Genomic DNA, 23,560 nt, shown 5'->3' on the forward strand with positions numbered 1-23,560 from the left:
AACAATAAAATGTTCTCTTTATAGTTAATTTTATAGGATCGAACCATCATCGATCTCTGAAACAAGTAATTGATATTTTATTCATTGAGCGAAACTCAAATATGTAGACGTTAAGTGTCGTAATCCTGCTTATTTTGGGTCTTGACGTTGAACATAAAAGAGGAAAGGAAGGCCTATATTTCAGTATTTGAGGGGAGGAGAAGGCATGGCATGTCAGTTTTAATCGTACCAAACAAGAAAGCATCTTTGTTTTTGTAATGTTTTTCACATTTGGGTTCTACCCAAAGGTATCCCAATAATACACCCAAAACTCATATAAGCCAACAAAAAGAAAAAAAAAGAAAAGAAATGGTGATTCAAATCGAAAGGACAACAATTAGAGTTTCAACAAATGGTGACAAACCCTAAAAGGTTCAATAGTAACCATGTTTCCTCATCGAGGCTTTTTGTTGTCCACTTAAAAAACTACTTCAATCACAATGTGAGAGAATTCAGTAACATTTTTAAAATCTTTACTCCAACTTTGCTTCACTTGATGTGATTTGACAAAAAAAACCTCAACCGATAATTGGGAGTTTCTCGATGAACTTTACCGAGGTATAATCAAACACATTTTTTTCGGTTTCGAAATAAAATAGATATTCATAAACAAGGGCTACATTCTTATTCAGCATGTGAACAAAAATGAATAATTGGGGTTTGGCCTATTCTGTATGTCCACATCCTAAATTTAGAATTTGTTAAAAGGATCACTGCAAATCTAGAATGGCTCAAAATTTGTAGCCTTACCTTTCTATCTACTAATTAGGACAAGATAAAAACCTTTATTTTCTTTTTCTTTTTTAACCCAAAAAAAAAGCTCATAAATAAAAACTCGATAATGATGATACGATGGAAGTCCCAAAGGCTAAAACCAAAAGCCTAACATGAATGATTAGATCATTTCATTCATATCATTCATATCATTATAACGAAGGAAAGATCAATCAATCTTCAAGCACCAAACTATACGAGGAGAAACATGTATGAATAAAAAAACAAACAAACGCGAACGAAAAGAAAACTAGCTTCAACTCATGCTTACGTATCCGTTAGAGTGTTAACTTTATAACCCACCCCTATAAACCCTCATCACAAGTAAATCCCCTACCAACAGTTTTTTTCCAAGACATAAAGGTTAACTCCCACAAAATGTGTGCTTTACATGATGGTGTCTGTCTCGGCGCGCTACTGTCTTCCTCTCTTTGTGCTGCAAGAGGGGCATTTGTATTGCTTGATATTGTCTGCCTTGGCTGGTGTTATCCTCACACATTTTCCATGGAACCACCTCTCGCATATGTCACATCCAATCCAAAACTCATCTGCGTTGTAGTTCCCTCCACAGCTCCCACACAGAGTATCGCCATGCTCGTCTTCCTCCTCTCCATAACTCTCATCCAGTAGCTTTGGATTGCTGTTTCTAATCGACCCGTCCAGTGATCTCTGCAAGAGAAAAATTGGTTGCTATCTATCCTAAACTTTTCAGCCAAAGGAAAAGGCATAAAATAAATATAGCAGCACTTCACCTTTGTGCTGTTTCTGGATTTACTTCCACTGTCCATACTGGGTTTGTCTTTAACAGCTTTCCTTCCAGACGCAACTTCAAATAGAGTGGGTAGATCATTAATCATACTAAACAGCCGCTTCCTGTGGAAAGACGAGACCACAATTTTTATACTAAGATCAAAGAAATTGTTCTGTGCTGGTCACATGGACGACAAAAGAAAGTAACAATGAAGTTCATGCTCTCTTTTGCTAAAAAGTCACGTAGATCAAGGTTATGTTAAATTGCCTGGAAATATGCAATGAAATGGAAACAATCACCATAATGAGAACCCAAAGTAACAATCAAGTTCATGCTCTCTCTACACTCGTTTACAGACAAATATTTAGTTGGTTCAATGAAATAAAATATTTTATCCACAAAAATAAAGAGCACCAAAGATTGGAACTATTTATAGTTAAACTTCAATGAAATGGAAACAATCACCATAATGAGAGAGAACACAACGAATCAGATCGTGAGTTCGAATATTGAATATCGCTGTTGAACTACTATAGTACAAAATTGTAAAACAGGGCAAACCACAAATGTGCTAGAACACTAGCCTAAAATCTATGCTCTTACATGAGCTTGAGCTAAAAGAAAAATGAACATTCTCTCATACACATAGCGACAGTTTAAACTGATAGAATTCTTGCATGAAATATCAAAGCAAATACAGAAGAAACCAAAATCACAAACTATCAAAATTTTCAAGAGGTTCACTTCCTCCCCAAAACAGTCGACTATTTCCTTGCCATTCTCACTCCTCTTTTTCTCCTCTGTAACTCCTCACGGTACTACAAAATGGTCGGCCCATGCCTCACAAACTCTTACTAACAGCACTTGCTAAAAAAGCTCACGGACTCACACCCCCTATTCCCCTTTCTTATTTACATGTCTACTCTCATCATAAACGTGCCCTATACATTCACACTTCTTACTGTTAAGATTCACCGTGCCTATTAGAAACAATGTGTTATTTGCCTCACCTGAGAATGCACTAATTATACATCTTTTTCTAAACCATTAGTGAAGCACAAATGCAGGTCTAGGCATAGTACAACTTTTTTTTTTTCTCCTTAGAAAGGACTTGGAATTTATTTAAGGAAAATCTTTTGGAACATAAATGATTACATACTAAAAACATAATTATTGTCCACTCATCCTGGATTGTTTTATATTTCATTTAACAAGAGAGGCATCTCCCCTTTTCTATAATGAAATGTTTCGTATTCGATGACCACAATACTGCAGACCACGGACATCACAAAATATATGTCCTCTCAGACAAACAAAAGCTTTTTCTGTCAACTACAGCTTTCACCCTTAACTCTTACCAGAAGCTTAATATGACCACCCAAAAAATGAGATAGTTAAACTTAATCAAGATAGACCCAATCTGTACATGAAGGAAATACAACATTGTAGGAAAGGTCCTATCGATTGCTACACTTAATATCCACTTAACAAATAAAGTTCCTATAATTAACAGTAATAAAAAAATTTAGAATAGCAATTATCCATCGAAAACAGAAAAAGAATAATTTAAATAAAAACAAACTTCAGGCAGACATTTCCTTGCATTATATGTTGGTGTAGGAAATACAGGGAGAGCCCAGGAATAGGCAGGCAACTGGGTAGAAAGTCAATAGTAAGAGCAAAATATATGTTTCTTGAAGCTTTGACACAAGGTAAAGTGAATAAGACATTGATGGACACGTAGGCAAAGTTTTATTATCGAAAAGAAGTATTAAGGAACAATGAAATACTATTATCATAATTATGTCATACATGATGTTGTTTCATGTTTTCTTATTTTCTTCTTCATTAGCCTTGCCCACTAGTCCTTGACTACATTAAGTCAGGGTCATCAACGGGACCATGATGATCAAGGCACGAAGACTTCAAATTTCACTACATGGTTCACATCAGACAAGGATTTTCGGTGTCAGAAGTTTGTACCAAGTTTGTTGGATAGAGACATCTAGTGGAAAGTCTGGTTCTCTTATGTTGATGTGGAGATCAAACCTACTGAGAAATGATTTCATTATTGTAAATGTCCTACAAGAGATGGAAACAAGCAATCTCTTTCAAAGAAGAAAGTTTCATTTCCAATGGGCATGTCTTCTGTAAGGTGGAATTAGAATCAGCCCCTCATTTATTTTCATAGTGCCAGTTCACAAGAAGGTTGCCTGCTTAGAGTAAGCTTCATTTGGCCATATAAATTTAAGGAAACCATCTTGCAAACATTATGTTTTTAGAAGCTAAAGACGAGAGATGTTTTGTTGGTTAAGGGAATTATTGCCATTTTCAGGAGGTGATGATGGAAGGAAACAAAAAAACTTTTTGGAGCAGAGGTTTTAAACTCTCCAAGGAAAGAGGCTCGGGAGTCCAGGACCACCGACAACAACTAGTGTATGTAAGAAGTGTGCAAAGGGAGTGATTGAGTGTAACAAATGTGATGTTGGTTGGAACGGATGGGGCTCACTTTCAGTTTATGTTGGTCTTCTCACTTTTGGCTACAAGATGCGGTGCTCCAGCACCTGGATGGTTCTCCTTTCGAGGGGCAAGCCTTAGTTGTATGGATCAATCCAGAATAAGGACTTCAGGGAGGATTTGGTTTAAGAGGAACCAAATAGTTTTCAAGGTTTTGAAGACCCCATCTTCACGGGCTTATGGGGCTGGGAAACCTTTGCTTCTACAAGGTGCACTCTCCAGCAACTTCTGGGAACCTTTGTAGGACAGGTTTCAAGTCAAATTAGAAAAGACAATCCGCCCTTTTTTAATGATAAACCAAACATTTATTTGGAAAAACTAGAAGAAAACAAGGGAACACAAAAAAGACCCCACAAAAAGGAGGCTAATAATAAGAAGGAACTCCAATCTAGAGAAATAAGACTTAAACAATAATTACAAAATAAGTTTGTAATCAAAGCCCAAAGAGTAACATGAAATCTAACAAGGAATTAAACAAAACCTAGCAATGTCTCCAACTCTACGAAGATTCTATTATTCCTCACACCCAAAAGACACCCACAAAATAGCACAATCCCCAACACAGCAGAAACATGATCCTTTATCACCAGGGGGTGGAGAAGAAACTACTTGATAATCTATGAAGATGTAACTCCAAATTGCTCCTTTGAAATCACATCTCTAAAAAATATGATTGAGTTGCTTGGCCGCTCTCTTGCACACAACACAACAAAGCAACCTCCCAAATTGGACACCTTACCCAAAATCTAATCCAAGGTGTAAATTGTTTTATGTATAACCTACAACACAAAGAACTTAACCTTCTTGAGAATTCTCACCTTCCACACTTAAGAATAATTAGAAACCCTTGACAAAGAGAGACTAACCAAACAGTGAAAGGAAGTGCAGAAAAAGCCTTAGGCAAACAAGGACTCCAAAGACGAACATCCCTCTTCCTAGGGCTAAAAAAAACCTCTCCAATCTAATATCAAAAAGCCAAAACATCTGCAGTTTACTGATTGAACAAAGGAAAGTGAATCCCCAACAAAGAAGAGAGAGTTCTTGGACGAAGAAAGGGAATGGTAGGGTAAAGGGTCTTTCCCTCACCAGTTATCCTTCCAAAGAAACAAATTGAGAAACTACAAGATGCTCAACAGAAATATCTTTCCATGAGTTTCTTGCTAACCCACCAAGGTCCAACGGCATACACCACCTCACAAGAGGAGAACTTCCCCCTCATCAATACCCTACCACAAGAAATCCCTTATAAGAATCTCTAAGACTTCGCTAACCGCACAAAGAACTCTAAATAGAGGAATAAAATAGATCAAGATGTTGCTCAAGACTAATGGAAAGAGAGTATGTCTACCACATTTTGAGAAAAAACTTTTCTTCCAAGATGCAAGCCTCTAACTCTTCTTATGCCTGGTTCCCAAAATTCTGGGTCAATTATTGTTGAACAACTGTCCTATATACTATTTCTACCTCTCAAGAGCTCCCAAAAAGATTATCTTTAGCATGGAGAAGATGATTAGAGGGTTCATTGGAAGGGAGGTATCTATAAGTTGCGTAGGCATCTGGTTAAATGAAGTGAGATAGGACTCAGAGTTGGGGGTGCTCTTGCATAGAAAAAGAGCACTCCTTTTGAAATGGTTCTCGATAATGGAAGGAAAATTCACAAGAAGAATATGCCTTGGGGAGAAATGTAATCCTTATTATTTATGGCTTGGTCCCAACGAATAGCTGGCAGTTTTCAGGGAAAAAAAACAAAAAAACAAAAAAAAGTTGAACTAATAGTTGTGGAGGGGATACTCAAGGACAAAGAAGCCCTCCTCGACTATTGACTTCAAATGTGGATAATAGAAGTAAGATTCATTTCTGGGAAGACAGTTGGATAACTCCACCATTTTAGTTAATTCCTTGCATACCCTAAACCTCTTCAACCTATTCTATAATTACTCTTCTCTGTGAAGTCAAGGAAGAAAAATTTTGGATCCATAACAATACTGAGAAGACTTCTCTGTGAAGTCAGCCAATGACAACCTCTCTCGAGAAACTCTCTTTCTGAACCAGAATCTTAGTAAGTAAATTCTGAGTGACAAGGGATGGGGGGAGAGTGGGCCAGCCTGTCTTAAGGCCCTAAAAGCATTTTGTCTCTAGGTTTGTTGTTGATGACAATAAAATAATTTATACCAATGATTCATTCCCCAATCATTTTCTCCAACAATGTTCAAAGCTCTTCGCAAAAGGAATCGCACCTAGGACATCTCAATCCATCATGGTCCACGTCAACTATTTAAACCTTGGTTGCAACACCCTTTCTCCTCTTACTGAGGTCGTTGGCAATGAGAGACGCATGCATCCAGCCCAAAAATAACTATCCACAAGTATGTATTCATGAGCCCTAAAGTAACTAGCCACAAGTATGAAGCCTTCGTGAACCCAAAAATAACTAGCCACAAGGCAAATAGAACACTCGGTAGGGAAGCTACAAGTGTGAAGTCATGAGCCCAAAAAGCATACCATCCGCAAAAAATGATCCACTATTTCTTATTGAAAAAAATTAAAATAGAAGAAACATCTATTTTGAAGAGCATGTTATAGCTTGTTATTATGAAGAGCATTTTACAGCTTGTGATTATGAGGTCAACAAAAACACCAATACCCTACCAAATACACATTCAAATAGCAGTTTTTCATGACCTACAAAAGAAAGTTTCAGCTATGATTTATGAATGTTATCGACAGCTTCATACACACTCAGAGTGAAAGCAAGAAAAGGTAGAAGAAGTGAAGCAAATTGGAAGGAAAGACTGCATGTTTGTAACAGTTAACACAGGTGATTCTGTGGCCAAATTCTTAACTATACGCATAATGCAACCATATAAGAGATTTTCCATTACAGTTGCGAGAAGAACATGATCTTCTCCACTTTCCTAACTGACAGTATACCACAACAGAATAAGAGATCAAATCCAAGTAGATGGGCCCTAGTCATCAAACAAATTAGGATAACAAACATACCCAAGGTGCATTTAATTGGAATGCATGAGTGCTATACACATTGTACCAGTGCAGAAGGATGTGAGAGAGAATTTGTTTAAACAAGAGATTATTGAGGTCACAAGTGGCAAACCAAACAATCCCACATGCTTCATCGTGAATTCAAGATCCAGTAGATATTCCTATATTCTGGAAGTTATGTAACTTACCGCTCATTGCGGTTGAGTCGAGCACCAAAATAGAACGCCACTGAAAGCAACCAACAATCGCTGTGCACAGCCACCAGCGAAAGCCAGTCTCTGCGCTTCATCCCATCTCTTGCAAAATTGATACCCAACGCGGGCTCAGGGAGCTCGGATGGAACTTCCTCGGCAGGCAAAGTCACCTCCCAAGACTCATCCGGATGTCCATACAAACACAAATTCTCCTTCTCTGAAAGCGAAGAACAAAAAAAAAAAAACAAAAATCACCATAAAGAACAAACCCCAAAATTAGGTCAAAAGGCGCACAAAACCGCAAGTTTCTCTCACTAATTTTGAGTAATGCCCCCATCAAACGCTCGTCAAAAAAGCATAGCAGAACAAAATGAAAAGACAAATAACTATTTCTACAAAAGCAAAACAAGATCCTCCCCGTAACAAGACTATCATTCCCCCTCGATTCTCCGGTCAACCGAAAAAAAAAAAAAAAAAAAACCAAAATCAAGATCAAAAGAACCGAACACTCACCAGGATCGCAAAGCGAGTAGAACATATCAACATCTGTAGGAAAAGAAGCAAATGGGAGATCAAAATCAAGACCCAATTCATCAAACACATTCACAAAAAAGGACCCATCAAAAGCTTATGGTGAGAAGCAAGAGAAAGATCGATCGAGAATGAATATCACCATAAGTGAGGGCTCGCACAAGGCCTGTGCGTCGAGCGTTGTAATCCTTGAAGATATCTTCGACGGTGCGAAGGCTGGAAGAGATTGACGCCATTTAATTGATCGAGTAAATTGCAGAAGTCTAAGAGATCGTAGTGATCACTGCCCAGTGACCAGCATCGATAAACTTGGAACCTTTTTGTGCGAACCTTTTGTACGGCTTTTGGGTTTGGCTTGATCCCACGCTATTTATAATTTGTAATCCACTCTTAACTCTCTAATCTCCAATTAACGCAGATTTTCCTCTCCGACATGCTATTAATAATGCTTCATCTTTCCCAACCTCCATACATCTTTTTTAATATATGAAATTTTTGTAACCTAACCAATTTTTAAAATTAATTGATATTTTATATATAAATTTGTATTTTTTTTTTAATTTTTATACTTTTAAAAATTAATTCAATTCTAAAGTTTACAACAAAGTGGATTTTACGTATTTTAGTCTCATAATAACATGACCTAACATAGCTTATTCGCTAAGCACTGTGAGACAGTATATGGTTCCACCCATAATGAAGCGTAATATTTTACGAACCTACTAAATATATTTCAATCGGCTGTTATTTTGTTTATTAGAACTTGGTGGGAAGGATAGATTGTAATTAGGGAATATTTGAACTTTACAACTCTAACAAAAAAAGTATTGCAAACAATTAACAAAATGAGTTTATAATTACTAAATTTATCGGTTTCAAGTGGTATTGGTAGTACCGAATTAAATCTCTGTTATCATCAATAACTAGCAATGACATGGTTTTAAAAGAGCGCCAGAATTGTCTTTCCTTATTGGCGCATTCTTTCACTTTCCATTGTTCTTAACACGCGCTCACTTTTACCTCCTTTTTAGAACTCTCCGACTCTTTTCCTCACCGTGCTTCCACTTTCCTCCTCCTCCGCCGCCGCTGCCGGAGCCGTTTTCTGTACAGAGTCATAGAGAGGAAATCTCTGAAGCCGACTGGTTTTATTGTCCATCGCAGGAGGACAGCTCTTCCGGTGCATTTTGGAAGTTGGAGAGGCGGCTCCGACAACCTATGGCTGAGTTGACTCAACCGGAGGTCTATTGGCCCACGGCTCTGCAGGTGTGGAAGACGTTGTTGAACTGGTTGGCGTTCTTCTTTCAGATCTTCGTTCGAATCCTCAGAGCTTTTGAACACCTTCGGCTTCTTTCTTCTGATTCTTCGTCTCCGTCTTTTAAGCCTTTGCCGGTCGTTGAACTTCCTGACCAGGAGTTGCTCGCCGACTCCACCGTTGATATCGACTCCGTTGAAGGCGAGAAGGAGTCCGTTGGGCTTAGGGAGAAACTGACGGTATTGTTATTTTTCTTGTTGATTACTCGTTATGATTGTGGTTTTCCCACCGAAATTGTTTGCTGAAAATCGAGTGTTCTGCGACGTGTTTGTGTTTGGTTTCAATTTGTGTTCGATTTTTCTTGAGACTGTGGTATGATTGTGCTGCTTGGGTTTGCGCAATTTTGTGATCATTGGGTCTTGCATTCTCCTTCTTCTATGAGTTTATCTCAATGGTTTCGATATATGTATAAGTTTGATTAATCTTTCTGAGACTTGGAGTAGTGTTTAACCAGGCCTGGCCTTTGTCTGTGTGAGAAGATTGAGAGATAACATTTTGGTGAAACGGAGATGTGCTGTTTCTTGATTAAAATAGGGACAGGAAAGCTTCAACTTCATTGCCTATGGTTCTGCTGTCTTGCATGCTGACGATTCATTAATTAGATGAAAGAATCTAGCCCTGGAACTTTCTGTGAATGCTTATCTCAATTTGAAGGAACTATGTTCCTTCATTTTAGAACAGAACGTTATGAATAATGATTTGTCTTAAAATGTTTTCCAGTGCTCTGTAGAACTTATTCTGTTAGAAGTTTGTGGAGATTCTGTGTGAAGTTCAAATGGTTAAAAAATTTACATTCATTTCCATAAAGGCGCACGAAGGATTGTGCTTTTTTTCTCTATTGGGTGGGGCGGGAATCATTCATGTTTCCCGGAATTCCTCTTATTCTTTTGTCCCCATTGTGCCTTCCTTTCAAGATTCCACATCTGACATTGGACAATTACAGATAGTTCTTGACTTGGATGAAACTCTCGTATGTTCATACGAGACATCTACCTTGCCTGCTGTTATTCGCAATCAAGCTATCGAAGCTGGACTGAAGTTCTTTGAACTCGAGTGCTTTTCTTCAGACGAGGTATTTTCCTTTTCAGGAGCCTTGTACTGTTTCATTTTACTGAGTTTTAGTTTAACTATCTTTCCTGGTTATTCTCCTATTTTTAGGACTGTGAAGGGAAGCCTAAGGTCAACTATGTTACTGTCTTTGAGCGTCCGGGTCTGCACGATTTCTTAAACCAACTAAGTGTATTCGCCAATCTTGTACTCTTCACAGCTGGTCTTGAAGGTTTGTACACTCTACTATCCATCATATTATCAAATAATGACCGTCTATTACCCATGAACGGAAAAAGTCATCGAATCTGAAGGATTCCATTTATGTATATGCCTCAGGGTATGCAAGGCCTCTTGTTGATAGGATAGATGAAGAAAATCTATTTAGTCTTCGGCTGTATAGGCCTTCAACTATTAGCACGTAAGTACTGTTTCTGCTATTTTGTTCTACTTTAATTTCTATTTGCGTCCGGCAGAGTTTCAGTCATTAAGCTTCTAGTCAATAAAGATATAATACTACTAGAGTTATCGAATCTCAAGGAATCGAACTTGCCCTTTCCAAAAACAAGTGTAAATCATTCAGGAGTTTGAGTAGAACTTATTAACTACTTGTTTTTTCATTCCAAATTTCATTATTTATTGATGCTGCAGGCTATGATTTTGGTTTGATTTTACACTTATAAACATAATTTTTGTATCATCTTAATTGATTTTGAATGATTAAAAACATGTTTTAGAGTAATTTAAAACAGGTCAAAAGTGATTTTAATTCTTTCAAAATCACTCCCAAACCCACTTTAATGGAATTCTACTTGAGTCCATATTTCAGTTTGAATGTTTCAAGTGTCATAATTTTGTTCTGGATAATGTTACGCAAACCTACTAATTTCTGGAAAGGATTTCAAATATTGGATGGATGAAACCTGACAAACCTTCTAAAAAAAGTTTAAACCATTAATTATTTTCTCCCCGTAAAATCTGTGTTCGCTATATAATCTACAGGGAATACGGAGATCACGTGAAGGATCTCTCCGGCCTATCAAAGGATCTAAGAAGAATAGTCATCGTTGACAACAATCCTTTCAGTTTTTTATTGCAACCTCTGAATGGAATTCCTTGCATTTCATTTTCTGCAGGGCAACCGCACGATTCACAGGTGGGAAATCTTGAAAATTCTAGATCTTCCAGCAACAGTAGTGCATCTTGACAATATTTCAAATTCTGACCAATTTGTTTCTGTTGTTTGTTCTCCGTATACAGCTCCTAGATGTCATTCTTCCACTTCTAAAGCACCTCTCGCTGCAGAACGACGTCAGGCCGGTGCTGTATGAAAGATTTCATATGCCTGAATGGTTTCAGAAGCATGGAATTCCAACCTAAGTTAAATGAAGATTTGTGCAAGAAAAAAGGTATATTATTCTCTGCACCATGTCAACAGTTAGCACAGTTAGCTTGTTCTAAGGGCAGCACCTTCATGAGTCAGATTTTGATTCTTGAGCTTTTGTATAGCTTTATATTGTACATCATAGATAAAGTTTCATCCAAATGTTTGAAATTAGTATATAGTATTAAAATTGTAAATTTGTAGGAATCCTGATTTGTAATTTATCCATGCAATGTTGTTGGATATGTTTGTTGTAGGAATTTTCTTCAACTTTTACCAATAAACATCAGGAGTTTCTCCTCCTTCGGTTGCTTTAACTGTTGTGGTTTCTTCAAAATATTTAGTGGATATCTATTATTGGCAAGAAAGGTTTTTTGGAAGTTGTTTTGAACTATAGCTCGAGAACCATTTTAATTTTTAAGCTGCTTGTTAAAGTTAGAATAGCTCAAGAACTACTTTAAGAGTTTCTTGGAGGCTCTTGGAAGTTGTTCTGACTACCCACGACACAAACTCTAAGCTTCTCTAGCAATATCATAATCTCATACGATGATATGTGTGTGTATATATATATGTTGGGTTAAAGGCAAAAGTATACTCTTGAGATTGTCTCTGATGTTATTGGTGATTAAATCCTATTTCTTGAATTTGCATCCCAACCCTATTGGTTGATTTGGAGGATTTTTGGTTATAGTCTATTTATGTAGTAAGAAGAGACTTGGGTAGTCCTTAGTGGTTATAATTGAAAAGTTCCAAAGATTTGAATTTTCAATCAAAAACTCCCTCCCAACGAAAACAAAAAGTTTTAACGACCAATTCTACTATCTTTTTTCATAACATTGATTGGACGAGTCAATGAAGGACTAAAATAAAAGGATAGGACTTGACCTACAAAGACCCATTCAATTCTTTCAACTTGGATGCTTCGTGGGTTGACTTGGTTTTGAGATGTTCCATTCGATGATTGAAAGAGGTTTTGTAGTTGTCGACTTACAAAATTAATAAATAAATAATACAAATTTGTCCAAAATGATCGAGATTCATTTTTTCTTGTTTAGAAGTTTAGATTTTGACAAATGGTAACATTACATCTGTCATAAAGGTGATGGTTCCATCGAAAAATTGGTGTAAAAGGAGAAAACAAATACGAGAGATGAAACAAAAGAAGACGAGGAATCTGAATTTGAAACAAAGTATAAAGAAAAAGAAAGTGGAGTGAAGGCAATGAGTTTGGAACAACAAAAAGTGAGGAATGAAGCAAAGCAAAGTCGAAACAAAGGGGCACACCATGTTGAATGCAATACTTTTGGTACAATATTTTAGGGTTTAGGGAACTTCGCCAACTTCATCCCTTTACAACTTTGTCTGTCCTCTAAACCCATCATTCACACACCAATTTCCAACATCAACATTGTTTTGTTTTGGTCTCCTCCATCTTTCTCTAATAACTTAATTCCACTTTTAATCATCATTTGACAACCATTTATACTTATTTCTTTTCAAAATTTGGATTATATTTTTTATATTTACTAAAAAAATATATATATTTAAATTCGTAGTTAATTTATAGTATAAAGTAGGGTTTATAAACTTAATTTTCAAAAATTAAAAAATTAAAAATATTAAATAGTAGAGAGATAGACCATCGACTTTACATAATTTGTATCTTAAATATGATTTTTTTTTTGTTGACACATGAAAATATTTCTTCGCTAATTGATATGTACAACACGTGAATAAACCGATCTTTTATGTAGTTCAACCCACAAAAAAAACAAATAAATAAATAAAAATAATATAGGTAATTTTTTTTAATTAAGAAAATGATATCTAAATCCAAGACAAAAAGGTAATGGGTTGGTGAAGAATTAATTAACATAAATAATTATAGTTGGAATGTATAGATAATGTTCTCCTCTTCCCAAACAGCCATGATTGTCCTCACAACCTTTATTTAATTAATTAATTTATTTATTATTTCTAACCAAAATATTCAAAATATTTCTTTTTCCCATCAAATACCAAGCTATTTGTTGCTGGGATTTTAATTTTAAAAAATTATTAATTTATTAATTATGTTACACTGTTTTTCTTTTTTTCTCTAAAAATATATGTTTTTAAAATTTTCACTTTTTATTTTTAAAATATAAATATTAGAATTACATAATACCTTCGGGATTCATAAAATTTTAAAAAATCAAATTAGTTCACGTCCCAAAAATAAATAAATATTTAAAATGGAAAACACAAAATAAATGCTATACATAAATAATAAATATATTATTATTATCATATTTAAACAGAAAATTGATATTTATTATTTATTTTTAGAAATAAGTGACATAAGAACCAACCAAATTTAAGAATTGAAAATAAAAATTAAATTTTATGAGGAAGAAACAATTGAGTGAAAATTGGAGCAAATGATAAGTTAATTTAGATATTAGAAATGAAGAAATTGGACAAGTCTTCCTCTTATAATGCTCACAATTCAAACACTCAAAACAAAATCATTTTCTTTACCTTTCTTTTCCATTTTCTTGCTTTCCAAACAACATGCTGCCCCGCCATTTCTGATCCTATTTAATTCTTTTGACCACTTCCCACCTTGTGGGTTCCCATCCTTTAATTTTGTTTCCTCTTAATTCCGACTATTATGTCGATAATGATCTGAATTCGATCTACCACTCAACTTAACCAAATATTTAAATATCATTGTTTTTTTTAGTTTACATTAAATACCGTATATTTTAATGTCCCAACTTTAAAATGTAGTTTTTTAATCATCAACGTTATTTGTTTCGATTGTTTTCGTATATTAATATATTGACGTAGATTGATAATGAACCAACCTAGACCGAAAAAGTACTGATTTTCAAATTAGACTTAGACATAGTTTATTGATGAACCTCAATTTCTCACGTTACAAGGAAATTTTAAAAAATGAATGAAAGGTTTGATGGCATAAATTGTACAATAATTTAATTAATGTATTAAAAATATAGATTAATTAGTAATACGTAACATATTATAAATTAATTAATATTTTCAACCATGTATATATATATTCTTATAAATTACAATTAATTAAGCATATAGTTTAAACCATCAATCAACCATTATTAATTTATTATCCCTTCCACGAAAATTGGAACTATTAGTAATTTATTACAGTTGAATTACTACTTAATTTAATATATTATTATCCATTAAGTTTTATATAATATTTTATATTATAAATTTAAATTAAACATTTAAAAAGTGTTTAAAAAAATTATAATTATATAATTATTATTTTAAAGTTTTAATTTAAAGATATAAATTATTTGTTTTTTTTTTCAAAAATTTAAAATCGAATGAATATAATAAATTCGCAAAATGCGTTACAAGTGATTGAATTATGAAGAATTTAAAGCGTATTAATTTAATATCGAGTATTGATTTTTAATTTAATGCGTTGCTGGCGTAATTAAGTTCTTAATACGATTTGTTTTGTTTTTTTTACTTAAAAAATAATTTCAAGTCTTTTTTTAATATTTTAAATTATCTTTACGATCTAATGTCGATGCAATTAAGAAAAAAAAATGGATGCCTAAGTATGTTATTAGAGCATGTAATTAAAAAAAATGTAATAAATTCAGACCATGTGATGTTTTTTTTTTTTTTTTTCTTTATAATAAAGAATTTTATAGGTTTTAATAACATGGATGAGATGGAACTTTAAGTTAAAAAATCCATAAAATTTTTGTAGCCTAATAAATAATAATAATAATATATAATAAAAGATTGTGAAAGTAATTTTGAATCATTGGATAATTAACTAATTTAAGAAAATAAATTAATATTAAAAAATAAAAAAATAAAAGAGAAATGTAAACGTATTAAAGTAAAACGGCTGCCGAACACGGTGTTTAAGAGCTTCCGTCTCCGGTGAAAATGGAGAAAAACCAGAAATTCTTTCTCTCTCCTTCTTTCTCTCTCCTCTCTCTTTCTTTCTTTGAAATTTCATTCTTTTTTGGTCTTTTCTCACTATAAACACAGACCCTCTTGATTCCTCTATCTCTCTCTCTCTTAACTTGGATCTTTCCTTTTTCTCTCTCCTCTGTTCATGGCTGCAACTCCCAATGAAGTACAGCAGACCACACCCCAACAAAACATCCCTTTTCTCTCTCTCTCCTCTTTTAAATGACGAAATTACCCTCTCCGACCGTCGCCGCCGTCTTCACCCTCATCGCCGTTGTTTTCCCGCTGTTCCCGGCGATTCAAGCTCTCGGTTCAGCCTCCACCCTTGCCGTCAGTTACGGCTCGAGAACTGTTTGTGGCATCGTCGCCGAGCAGCTGACCCAAAGGATTTTGTGCTTCCGTGACGGTCAAAATATTTTTGTTGAACCTCATTTCTCCTTTTCTGCCGTCTCCGGCGGTCGGAATATCTTCTGCGGTTTAAGGTCTAGCGGCGACATCCTCATTTGCTGGGAGTTCGACTCAACCACCGCTGCGTTTCCCTGGAGAAGAATCTATAACAATACCTCCATTTTTCTCGAGAATCTCGCGGTCGGCGACGATCAAATCTGTGCCACGGCTGTCGGCGCCGGCAATGTAACTTGCTGGCGAGAAGGTAACAAAGCTAAAGTTGGATTTTCTTCTATTCAATTCGATTCAATCTCTTCTGGGTATGGATTTTCTTGCGGAATTTTAAAGGGTAATCAATTCGTAAGATGTTGGGGTCGAAATTCGTCGATTGCAAACGTAATCGAAAATGGGTTTAGAAATATTTCAATGGCGACCATCGTCGCCGGCGGGTATCATGCTTGTGGATTGAATATCTCTGGTGGGTTGGTTTGTAAAGGGAACAACGATTTTGGGCAGCTGGATTTTCCTTCAAGTTTAGCCATGGAGTTCTCTGAATTGGCACTCGGTGAACGCCATAGCTGTGGGATTTTGGTCTCGAATCGATCGGTGGTCTGTTGGAGTGGTGATTTGAGATTCTCTGTTGATTCGATTCGAGAAACTTCTTTTGAGTTAATTTCTTCTGGATCGGATTTTGTTTGTGGTTTAACGACAAGCAATTTCTCTGTTCTTTGTTGGGGGCCTGGTTGGTCCAATGATTCTTCACTTTCTCTTCCTAAGATTCTTCCTGGTCCTTGTGTTCAATCTTCTTGTAGTGATTGTGGGGTTTATCCTCTGTCTCAAACGCTCTGTTCCGGTTCTGGGAATGTCTGTGGTCGCTGTTTGTTTAATGTTTCAACGCCGCTGCCATCGCCTCCACCGCCGCCGCCAACGGTGGCGGCCCCATCACCTCCTTCGGCGGGTTTGAAAAGGGGTTTGTTGGCATTTGCTATTGTGGGCTCTGTTGGGGCATTTGCTGGGATTTGTACTGTTCTTTACTGTTTATGGACTGGTGTTTGTTTTAAGCATAAGAAGATACATAACTCTGTTCAGCCCACCATCACTAGAGCTGCTAGCTCGACAACATCGAATACGAACAACAGCCCGGTGTCGAGGTCGTCGACAATTCGGCGACAGGGGTCCCGGATAATGCGGAGACAGAGGAGTGGGACATCGTCGAAGCACGCAGATAAAGCAGAAGAATTCACTCTATCTGAGCTTGCTAAGGCTACCAATGAGTTTTCCCCTGATAACAAGATCGGGCAGGGAAGCTTTGGCGTTGTGTACCGGGGGAAACTGTTCGACGGTCGGGACGTTGCGATAAAGAGAGGTGAAACGGGGTCGAAAACTAAGAAGTTTCAGGAGAAGGAGAGTGCTTTTGATTCAGAAGTGGCATTCTTGTCTAGGCTTCATCACAAGCATTTGGTTAGGCTTGTTGGGTATTGTGAGGAGAAAGATGAACGGCTGTTGGTTTATGAGTATATGAAAAATGGTGCACTTTACAATCATGTTCATGACAAGAACAACACTGATAAAGGGAGCAGTGTTATAAACTCTTGGAAAATGAGGATCAAAATTGGTTTAGATGCAGCTAGAGGTATTGAATATCTTCATAACTATGCAGTTCCTCCCATAATCCATAGAGATATCAAATCATCCAACATTCTCCTCGACTCGAATTGGACAGCAAGAGTGTCGGATTTCGGGTTGTCGTTAATGAGTCCAGGGTCAGGCTGTGACTACCAACCAACCAAGGCAGCTGGGACGGTTGGTTACATTGATCCTGAATACTATGGACTCAATGTTTTGACTGCTAAGAGTGATGTGTATGGGCTTGGTGTGGTGTTGTTGGAGCTTTTGACAGGGAAGAGAGCTATATTCAAAGACAATGAACAAGGCGGGACACCGGTGAGCGTGGTCGATTATGCAGTGCCTGTCATTATGGTTGGAGAACTGGCGAAGATTTTGGATCGGAGAGTCGGGCCACCGCATATCAATGAAGCAGAGGCTGTGGAGCTGGTGGCTTACACAGCGATGCACTGCGTGCATTTGGAAGGGAAAGATCGGCCAACGATGACCGACGTTGTCGCTAATTTGGAACGAGCTTTGAATCTCTGTGATGATAGCCCTGGTAGCATCTCTAGTGGTGGAATTTCCATTGTTTCAGAGTGAAAAAAAATTCTTCAAACTAACACAAGAAAATTTTGAGCTGTTATTCATTGTTTATTTGTTCTTCGAGCATTCTTTAGTGATGTAAAAAGGTAGAGTTTTTTCATCTAACATCACTATGTTTGTGCATCTTTGTTCGATACACTCGACCATTGACCGAACCAGCAGTTCGAGATTACGAGACGATCATGAACACGTTGATCAATCAACAAAAATGAAATTTAAAAGAAGAAATAGAATGTGAACTGAGGTTGGGTATTGGAGATTTTCCATGGGTGTTAAGTGATGAGATATTAAGGCTCATAAAAGTCATTAAATCAGACGGTGGATATTGAATAGGGTGCATAGTAAATGAAGAGTAGAGGAACAGAAAAAAGATATTAAAAAGGGTCAGTGTTGAGGGCAGGTGAACAACCTTTTCTCTAAGAAATTCAAAGGGAGGCATTAGAGGGTCCAATATTTTGAAAATTTTGGCACCCAATTCCAATAATATGTTTGTATTTAATTCAAACCCTCTAAGATTTATAAAATATATTATGGAGTTATCAACTTGCTTTCAAAAAGTTCATAAAGTTTAAGACGAATTATATTATGATTGCATTTTGAATTGTGCAATGTTTAATCTCTATTTTATTGACGCTTTGATGTGACATTAAATACTTATTTGATCGTACATTAAGAATTTACTTACGAATGAAGCTTGATTAGATAAGTTTTATATAATTAGTATATCTACTAATAACATTCAATAATATACCATTACTTAAAATTAATATCTATTATATTAATTTAATAATTAAACGTGATTTATATTACTTAATAATTAGGAAAATAACAAAAAGTAACCTCAAGTGGTGAGGATGTTTGATTATCTCGTGAAATTCAAGATTTTGTCCTAATCAAATTTGTGGATTCGCTCGACCTTTAATTTAATCATGTGATAAATATCAGCATAAATATTAACTTTAAATTCATTTAATTATTAAATAATTTAAACTCGAAATTTTTTTAAAAAAAATAAACTGGTAATGTAACATTTTATATTTTTCAAGAACTTCCAATCATTTAAGCAACCTTTGGAGGTCAGCAGCCAAAATAAAAATAATTAAAAAATATTTGGATGCTGAGTGGTGGAAAACTGAGCTACCTTATCCAAAAGAAAAGGAGAAGATAATTGACAATAAAGTTGGACAATAATAATAATACAATCTGTCAGAAATAAAATCCAAGGAACTTTTTATGATCTAAAATCTCAAAAGACAAATTTGTGCGGTGTCACTGGAACAGCTTTGGATGGACATCTGTTGAACACTCGATTCCAACCAAAAAAATAAAATAAAATACAAACATTATTTGATAACACAATTGAACGTAGAGGAAAAGGAAATGGACCAACAGAAACATAGCCTTCTTCCATATCAAAATCATTACAGCATTACATACAATATATAGATTCAACTCAGCTTTTTATAGATCCTCTCACAAAATGGGAAACTAAATGACACCAATAATTAATGATAGAATTAAAGGAGGAGAAGAGGAACAAAAGCTGCTTACTAATTTTGAAGCTGTACATAATTATATGATGTTGTGGAACTTCCTTCTCCTTCATTGTTAAACAAATTCAAACCCCATCAGAAGCTTCACAGATTTGTACTTCTCTCCCTTCACGTTGTGGAGTGGAACTGATCGAATCCCTCTTCTTAGTTCTGCAACAGGTAGGCATGTCTGTCCCCCGAAATCATCCTTTTCAGACATGTCGTACTCGTGAACTTCGATTCGAAGTAAAGCGAGTTCTGGAACAGATAATGGAAATTCAAACTCCTCGTTCCAAGCAGGCACCCAGTTGTCCTCTAATGTTTTTGTTTTCTTCATTATGGTATCAGCTGGAACTCCAGCAATTCCCACCTGTATACACAACAATAACCAAACGATCCCAAGTGCAGCAACAGGTTTTAGCAGCTGTACTGTTTTAATCTGAAAACTAACTTCCATTGACAAAAGGTTTTGGCTACATTCAATCAAAATATTGTAAACTTCATTGACATACCCTTGTGTAAAAGTCTGGTGGGGAGTAAACATCAAAGTGGGTGTGGTGAAAATCATAATACCATCCTTCCCCCATATAAACAGTCACCTTTTCAACAGATAATAGAACCAACATCGTCAGTACGGTCAAATAAAATAAGCGAATGTACATTTACAATTGAACATTGGCTACAGGAAACTGAAGCACAGTCAAATGAAGGAGGGAAAAAAGAAGTTGCGAGCACTTACTTTCAAAGTTGTTTTCACAGGCAAACTAGCTCTAGGATCAAAGATCTCATCATCTGAACCAGGGGTCAGTATAAAATCTGGTTTTTTTACATAACCACATCCACCATTAGCCCTGAACATCCCATGCATCAACCATAGGGACCTTCCATAACCCTGTTATAATTCACAGATCATCCAATTTTCAATGTTCGGAAAATTGGAGAAACAAACATAAACTAATCAACAAAATGATGGGATTTAGAGAATTGGAAGTCATTGGATAAGTTAACTAGAGAAAAATGAAACACGGCCCCATTTCAGTTAGCAGCCAAATGCTTAGGAAGGGGATTCTAAGTTTCATAAGATACTAATCTATCAAGGTTAGCAAGAAGTCGGATACTATCCAATCTTCCATCTCCAACTGCTAGAGCTCAAACATTCTTCTTCTGACAAACAAGATCAGAATGGGAAAGAATGAATCAAGAAATTTTGTAATTAAACAATCTATATCTAAATCTTTGATTCAATATAGACGAAGATGAAATGACCTGCATGTTCAGCGCAACCATTTGAGCACCATGAGTCCACCCAATCATTGGGTTGTAATTGGATGAGTCAACCCTGGTCCCCTTTGGATAGATTCTCAAAATGTTCCTCTGAGTAAACCTACAGCAAGTAAGAAGAGAGAACTCAAGAAAAATAACAAAATTTTCCCCAAGAATGAGCAACCCCTGAGAGAGCATATGAACTACATGAAGACATGAACTCCATAACAATGTTACTTCTATAAGGAAAAGGAAAAACGGGGAAATGTTTACTTTTCCATTATCGTAGATCACATTAAATACCAAACTTCTCCCCCATCCTAACCCCTACATCTACAATCACTGAACTTTGGGGCATTTAAACTCCAAAGAGTTTCCATTCCACAATCAACAAAAAGTGTATGGCTTTATGCACCCTGTCTCTGCCTTTTCGAATAAACACAAGAACTTCAAAAGAATTTGGACAACCTAAATGTAAGCCCATTAAAATGTATGTTCACTTAGCCCATTTACTATTGTCATTGACAGAACAAATTTTGTTCTTACCTTACTATCTGTTTTCCATGAGTAAGTATTGCCTTTTCTAGTTGTTGCTCACTCAAGCTCAAACGTCTAACTTTCTCAGGATCCACTTTGAGGCATGCATCAATACCCCCTTTGGGCTTTCCCGCATGAATAGCGATCAAATTTTTATATTCAGGTGCAATATACTGTGTACAGTCTGCAGACTTGGGATCTCCATCCTCAGGATCTTCCTCGTCGTTACTATCTTCATCCAAATCTTGCTGCTATGTATAACCAAGCATTAGATCAAAACCTGTTTAAAAAGCATAAGGATGAGAAAATTCTTGGGGAACATTACAGACCTTGTAGTCAGTCACAGTACCATCTTTCAAGCTTGACACTTCCCTTCCCCATGCTGGTGTTTCTTTATTTTCCCCAGAAGTCTTTTCCTTCTGTGGCTCACCCTCCTTAGGAACATCTTTGGTCTTAAGGTACTCCTTAGGTGGTTTAGTTGATATAATAATCCTTTTCTTCAGTGATTCGGGAGAAGGAAATTCCTTCAAGCATTCAGAGCCAGGAGAGAACAGGATGTCTTGAAATGTACTTGTAACCATCTACAACAGTTCAGAAAATTATAAGGTCTTAATATTAGACATACACAAAAACAAAACAGGGGGGACCTAAACTGCTGCACCTCAGCCACTTTAGCTTGAAGATTAGGCGGAAGATGGTCTTCCAATGTTATTACAACTGGATATTCTGATGCAACAAAGGCATGCTCTTTAATAGATTTCAAACATTTAATAAGCTCCACAGGGGTAGTAAGTGTCCTGAAAAACAATCTCCGAATTAGGAATGATCAATAAAAACAAAGATTCCACATAAAACAGAAGATCCCATTACTGAAAGAAGAGCAAGAAGATACAAAACAACACCTGCCATGAAGAACATCTATATCATCCTTGGACGAATTCGGCCATATATCCAATTCAATAACTCTAACTCCTCTCTGCAGGGCTTGTATGATGGGAACATCACTGCAATCACTGCTGAGCTGATTCCCAGTCAAGTACGAGTTGTGACCTGTATATATGTAATAGTGCGACAAAGGAGCACTCATATCTTGGTGCACCTGAAAAATCAGAATATACGCCATTCCATGTTCAGTCATAATACCGAACTTGTCCTCGTACCACCAGAAAAGTAACAAGATGCTTTACCCCATGAAAAGCTGAAAACAAATATTAAATTTGATGTATAAAACACACACCGACACGCACAAAGAGAGAGAGAGAGAGAGAGATCCGGAATCTCTTTCAAACAAGCAAGAACACAAGAGGGGCTCAGTAATCAATTAATTTCTACACATAATTAACAGTAACCCCAGTCATCCACAGCAAAATAAACGAGCCAAAACATACAGAAAGAAACTAAACAATTCAAAAATCGAAAGCAATTATGAAGAATGAGCAGAGTGAAAAGAAAGGCAAAAAATTACCCCACGAGACTCGAGAGGAGGGTTGAGATCGCTGAAGAGATACTTAAAGAAGGCTTCAAGATTGAGGACCTTCCGATGGAAGATGTTCAAATGCTTAAGCTCGTTAGTACAGCGCTCAATCATGTTCTGAGCGTCGTCCCTCGTCGTCTTGACCTCCTTCTGAACGTCGATCAAGAATCTCTGCAGATGATCAGCGTCCATGATCCCATTCTCGGAGTACTGGTCGAAGAGGTTCTTGATCTCTTTGGGGGCTTCGCTGGCGGTCATCCTGAAACGCCGGCGGAAGCAGAAGCACACTCTGTAGGTCTGCTTCGACATGGAGGAGAAGAATTAGAGGGATACGGGGGGGATTTAGAGAGAGAAACAGTGAGAAAGAAAGCTCTGTGAAGAAGAAGGGAAAAATCCACAGAGAACGGAATTGGAAGAAGATGAAACCAAAAGAGAGTAATGGTAGAGAAGATTATGGCCCACATTTCTCAGCAATTATACAATCTGGTTCGTTGGACCTTTTAATTTTAAGCTACACTTAATTAAAATATACACTTTAGAACTTTTAAAATAATAATTAATTGAAATTACTCTATAAAAATAATAAAAATATAAAAATTTGTAATTTGTATTTAATACATTTCAATTTTAACAAATATAGCATA

The 23,560-nt window shown here is 36.2% G+C and overlaps 4 protein-coding genes across 5 annotated transcripts; 2 read left to right on the plus strand and 2 right to left on the minus strand.

Moving 5' to 3' along the window:
• Window positions 1-931: 931 nt before the first annotated feature.
• Window positions 932-8,228, minus strand: LOC111458509 (PHD finger protein ALFIN-LIKE 2-like). Its single transcript, XM_023101232.1, has 5 exons — window positions 7,952-8,228; window positions 7,792-7,824; window positions 7,273-7,495; window positions 1,566-1,686; window positions 932-1,482 (listed from the first exon to the last, which is right to left on the minus strand). The coding sequence occupies exons 1-5, from the start codon at window positions 8,043-8,045 to the stop codon at window positions 1,228-1,230; spliced, it is 726 nt and encodes a 241-aa protein (XP_022957000.1). The 5' UTR covers window positions 8,046-8,228; the 3' UTR covers window positions 932-1,227.
• Window positions 8,229-8,773: 545 nt separating this feature from the next.
• LOC111458508 (CTD nuclear envelope phosphatase 1 homolog) lies at window positions 8,774-11,867 on the plus strand. Its single transcript, XM_023101231.1, has 6 exons — window positions 8,774-9,300; window positions 10,065-10,193; window positions 10,280-10,400; window positions 10,508-10,589; window positions 11,171-11,324; window positions 11,429-11,867. The coding sequence occupies exons 1-6, from the start codon at window positions 9,025-9,027 to the stop codon at window positions 11,546-11,548; spliced, it is 882 nt and encodes a 293-aa protein (XP_022956999.1). The 5' UTR covers window positions 8,774-9,024; the 3' UTR covers window positions 11,549-11,867.
• A 3,642-nt stretch (window positions 11,868-15,509) lies between these two features.
• LOC111458507 (putative serine/threonine-protein kinase-like protein CCR3) lies at window positions 15,510-18,233 on the plus strand. Its single transcript, XM_023101230.1, has one exon. It carries the CDS (start codon window positions 15,735-15,737, stop codon window positions 18,105-18,107), a length of 2,373 nt encoding a protein of 790 aa, XP_022956998.1. The 5' UTR covers window positions 15,510-15,734; the 3' UTR covers window positions 18,108-18,233.
• Window positions 18,234-19,498: 1,265 nt separating this feature from the next.
• LOC111458425 (phosphoinositide phospholipase C 2-like) lies at window positions 19,499-23,371 on the minus strand. Of its 2 annotated transcripts, none has more exons than XM_023101088.1 (9): window positions 22,908-23,371; window positions 22,345-22,541; window positions 22,104-22,239; window positions 21,772-22,023; window positions 21,452-21,693; window positions 20,909-21,026; window positions 20,382-20,534; window positions 20,155-20,241; window positions 19,499-20,012 (listed from the first exon to the last, which is right to left on the minus strand). In XM_023101088.1, the coding sequence occupies exons 1-9, from the start codon at window positions 23,223-23,225 to the stop codon at window positions 19,719-19,721; spliced, it is 1,797 nt and encodes a 598-aa protein (XP_022956856.1). In that variant the 5' UTR covers window positions 23,226-23,371; the 3' UTR covers window positions 19,499-19,718. The 2 variants fall into 2 exon arrangements, with proteins under 2 accessions (XP_022956856.1, XP_022956857.1); XM_023101089.1 differs by having other exon boundaries at window positions 21,452-21,690; window positions 22,908-23,369.
• Between the last annotated feature and the right edge of the window lie 189 nt (window positions 23,372-23,560).

Source organism: Cucurbita moschata, unplaced genomic scaffold (assembly GCF_002738365.1).
Source record: "Cucurbita moschata cultivar Rifu unplaced genomic scaffold, Cmos_1.0 Cmo_Scf00021, whole genome shotgun sequence".
NCBI lineage: Eukaryota > Viridiplantae > Streptophyta > Magnoliopsida > Cucurbitales > Cucurbitaceae > Cucurbita > Cucurbita moschata.

Excerpts from the sequence above, each read along its gene's own strand:
- LOC111458509 (XM_023101232.1), bottom strand. The coding sequence starts at position 8,045 with ATGGCGTCAATCTCTTCCAGCCTTCGCACCGTCGAAGATATCTTCAAG. Across the intron at positions 7,825-7,951 it reads TGTGCGAGCCCTCACTTATG|ATGTTGATATGTTCTACTCG; the intron begins GTGATATTCATT and ends CTTTTCCTACAG. Across the intron at positions 1,483-1,565 it reads AATCCAGAAACAGCACAAAG|AGATCACTGGACGGGTCGAT; the intron begins GTGAAGTGCTGC and ends TTTCTCTTGCAG.
- LOC111458508 (XM_023101231.1), top strand. The coding sequence starts at position 9,025 with ATGGCTGAGTTGACTCAACCGGAGGTCTATTGGCCCACGGCTCTGCAG. Across the intron at positions 9,301-10,064 it reads GGCTTAGGGAGAAACTGACG|ATAGTTCTTGACTTGGATGA; the intron begins GTATTGTTATTT and ends GGACAATTACAG. Across the intron at positions 10,401-10,507 it reads CTTCACAGCTGGTCTTGAAG|GGTATGCAAGGCCTCTTGTT; the intron begins GTTTGTACACTC and ends TATATGCCTCAG.
- LOC111458507 (XM_023101230.1), top strand. The coding sequence starts at position 15,735 with ATGACGAAATTACCCTCTCCGACCGTCGCCGCCGTCTTCACCCTCATC.
- LOC111458425 (XM_023101088.1), bottom strand. The coding sequence starts at position 23,225 with ATGTCGAAGCAGACCTACAGAGTGTGCTTCTGCTTCCGCCGGCGTTTC. Across the intron at positions 22,542-22,907 it reads CTCCTCTCGAGTCTCGTGGG|GTGCACCAAGATATGAGTGC; the intron begins GTAATTTTTTGC and ends CTGATTTTTCAG. Across the intron at positions 21,027-21,451 it reads CATGGAAAACAGATAGTAAG|GTTTACTCAGAGGAACATTT; the intron begins GTAAGAACAAAA and ends TACTTGCTGTAG.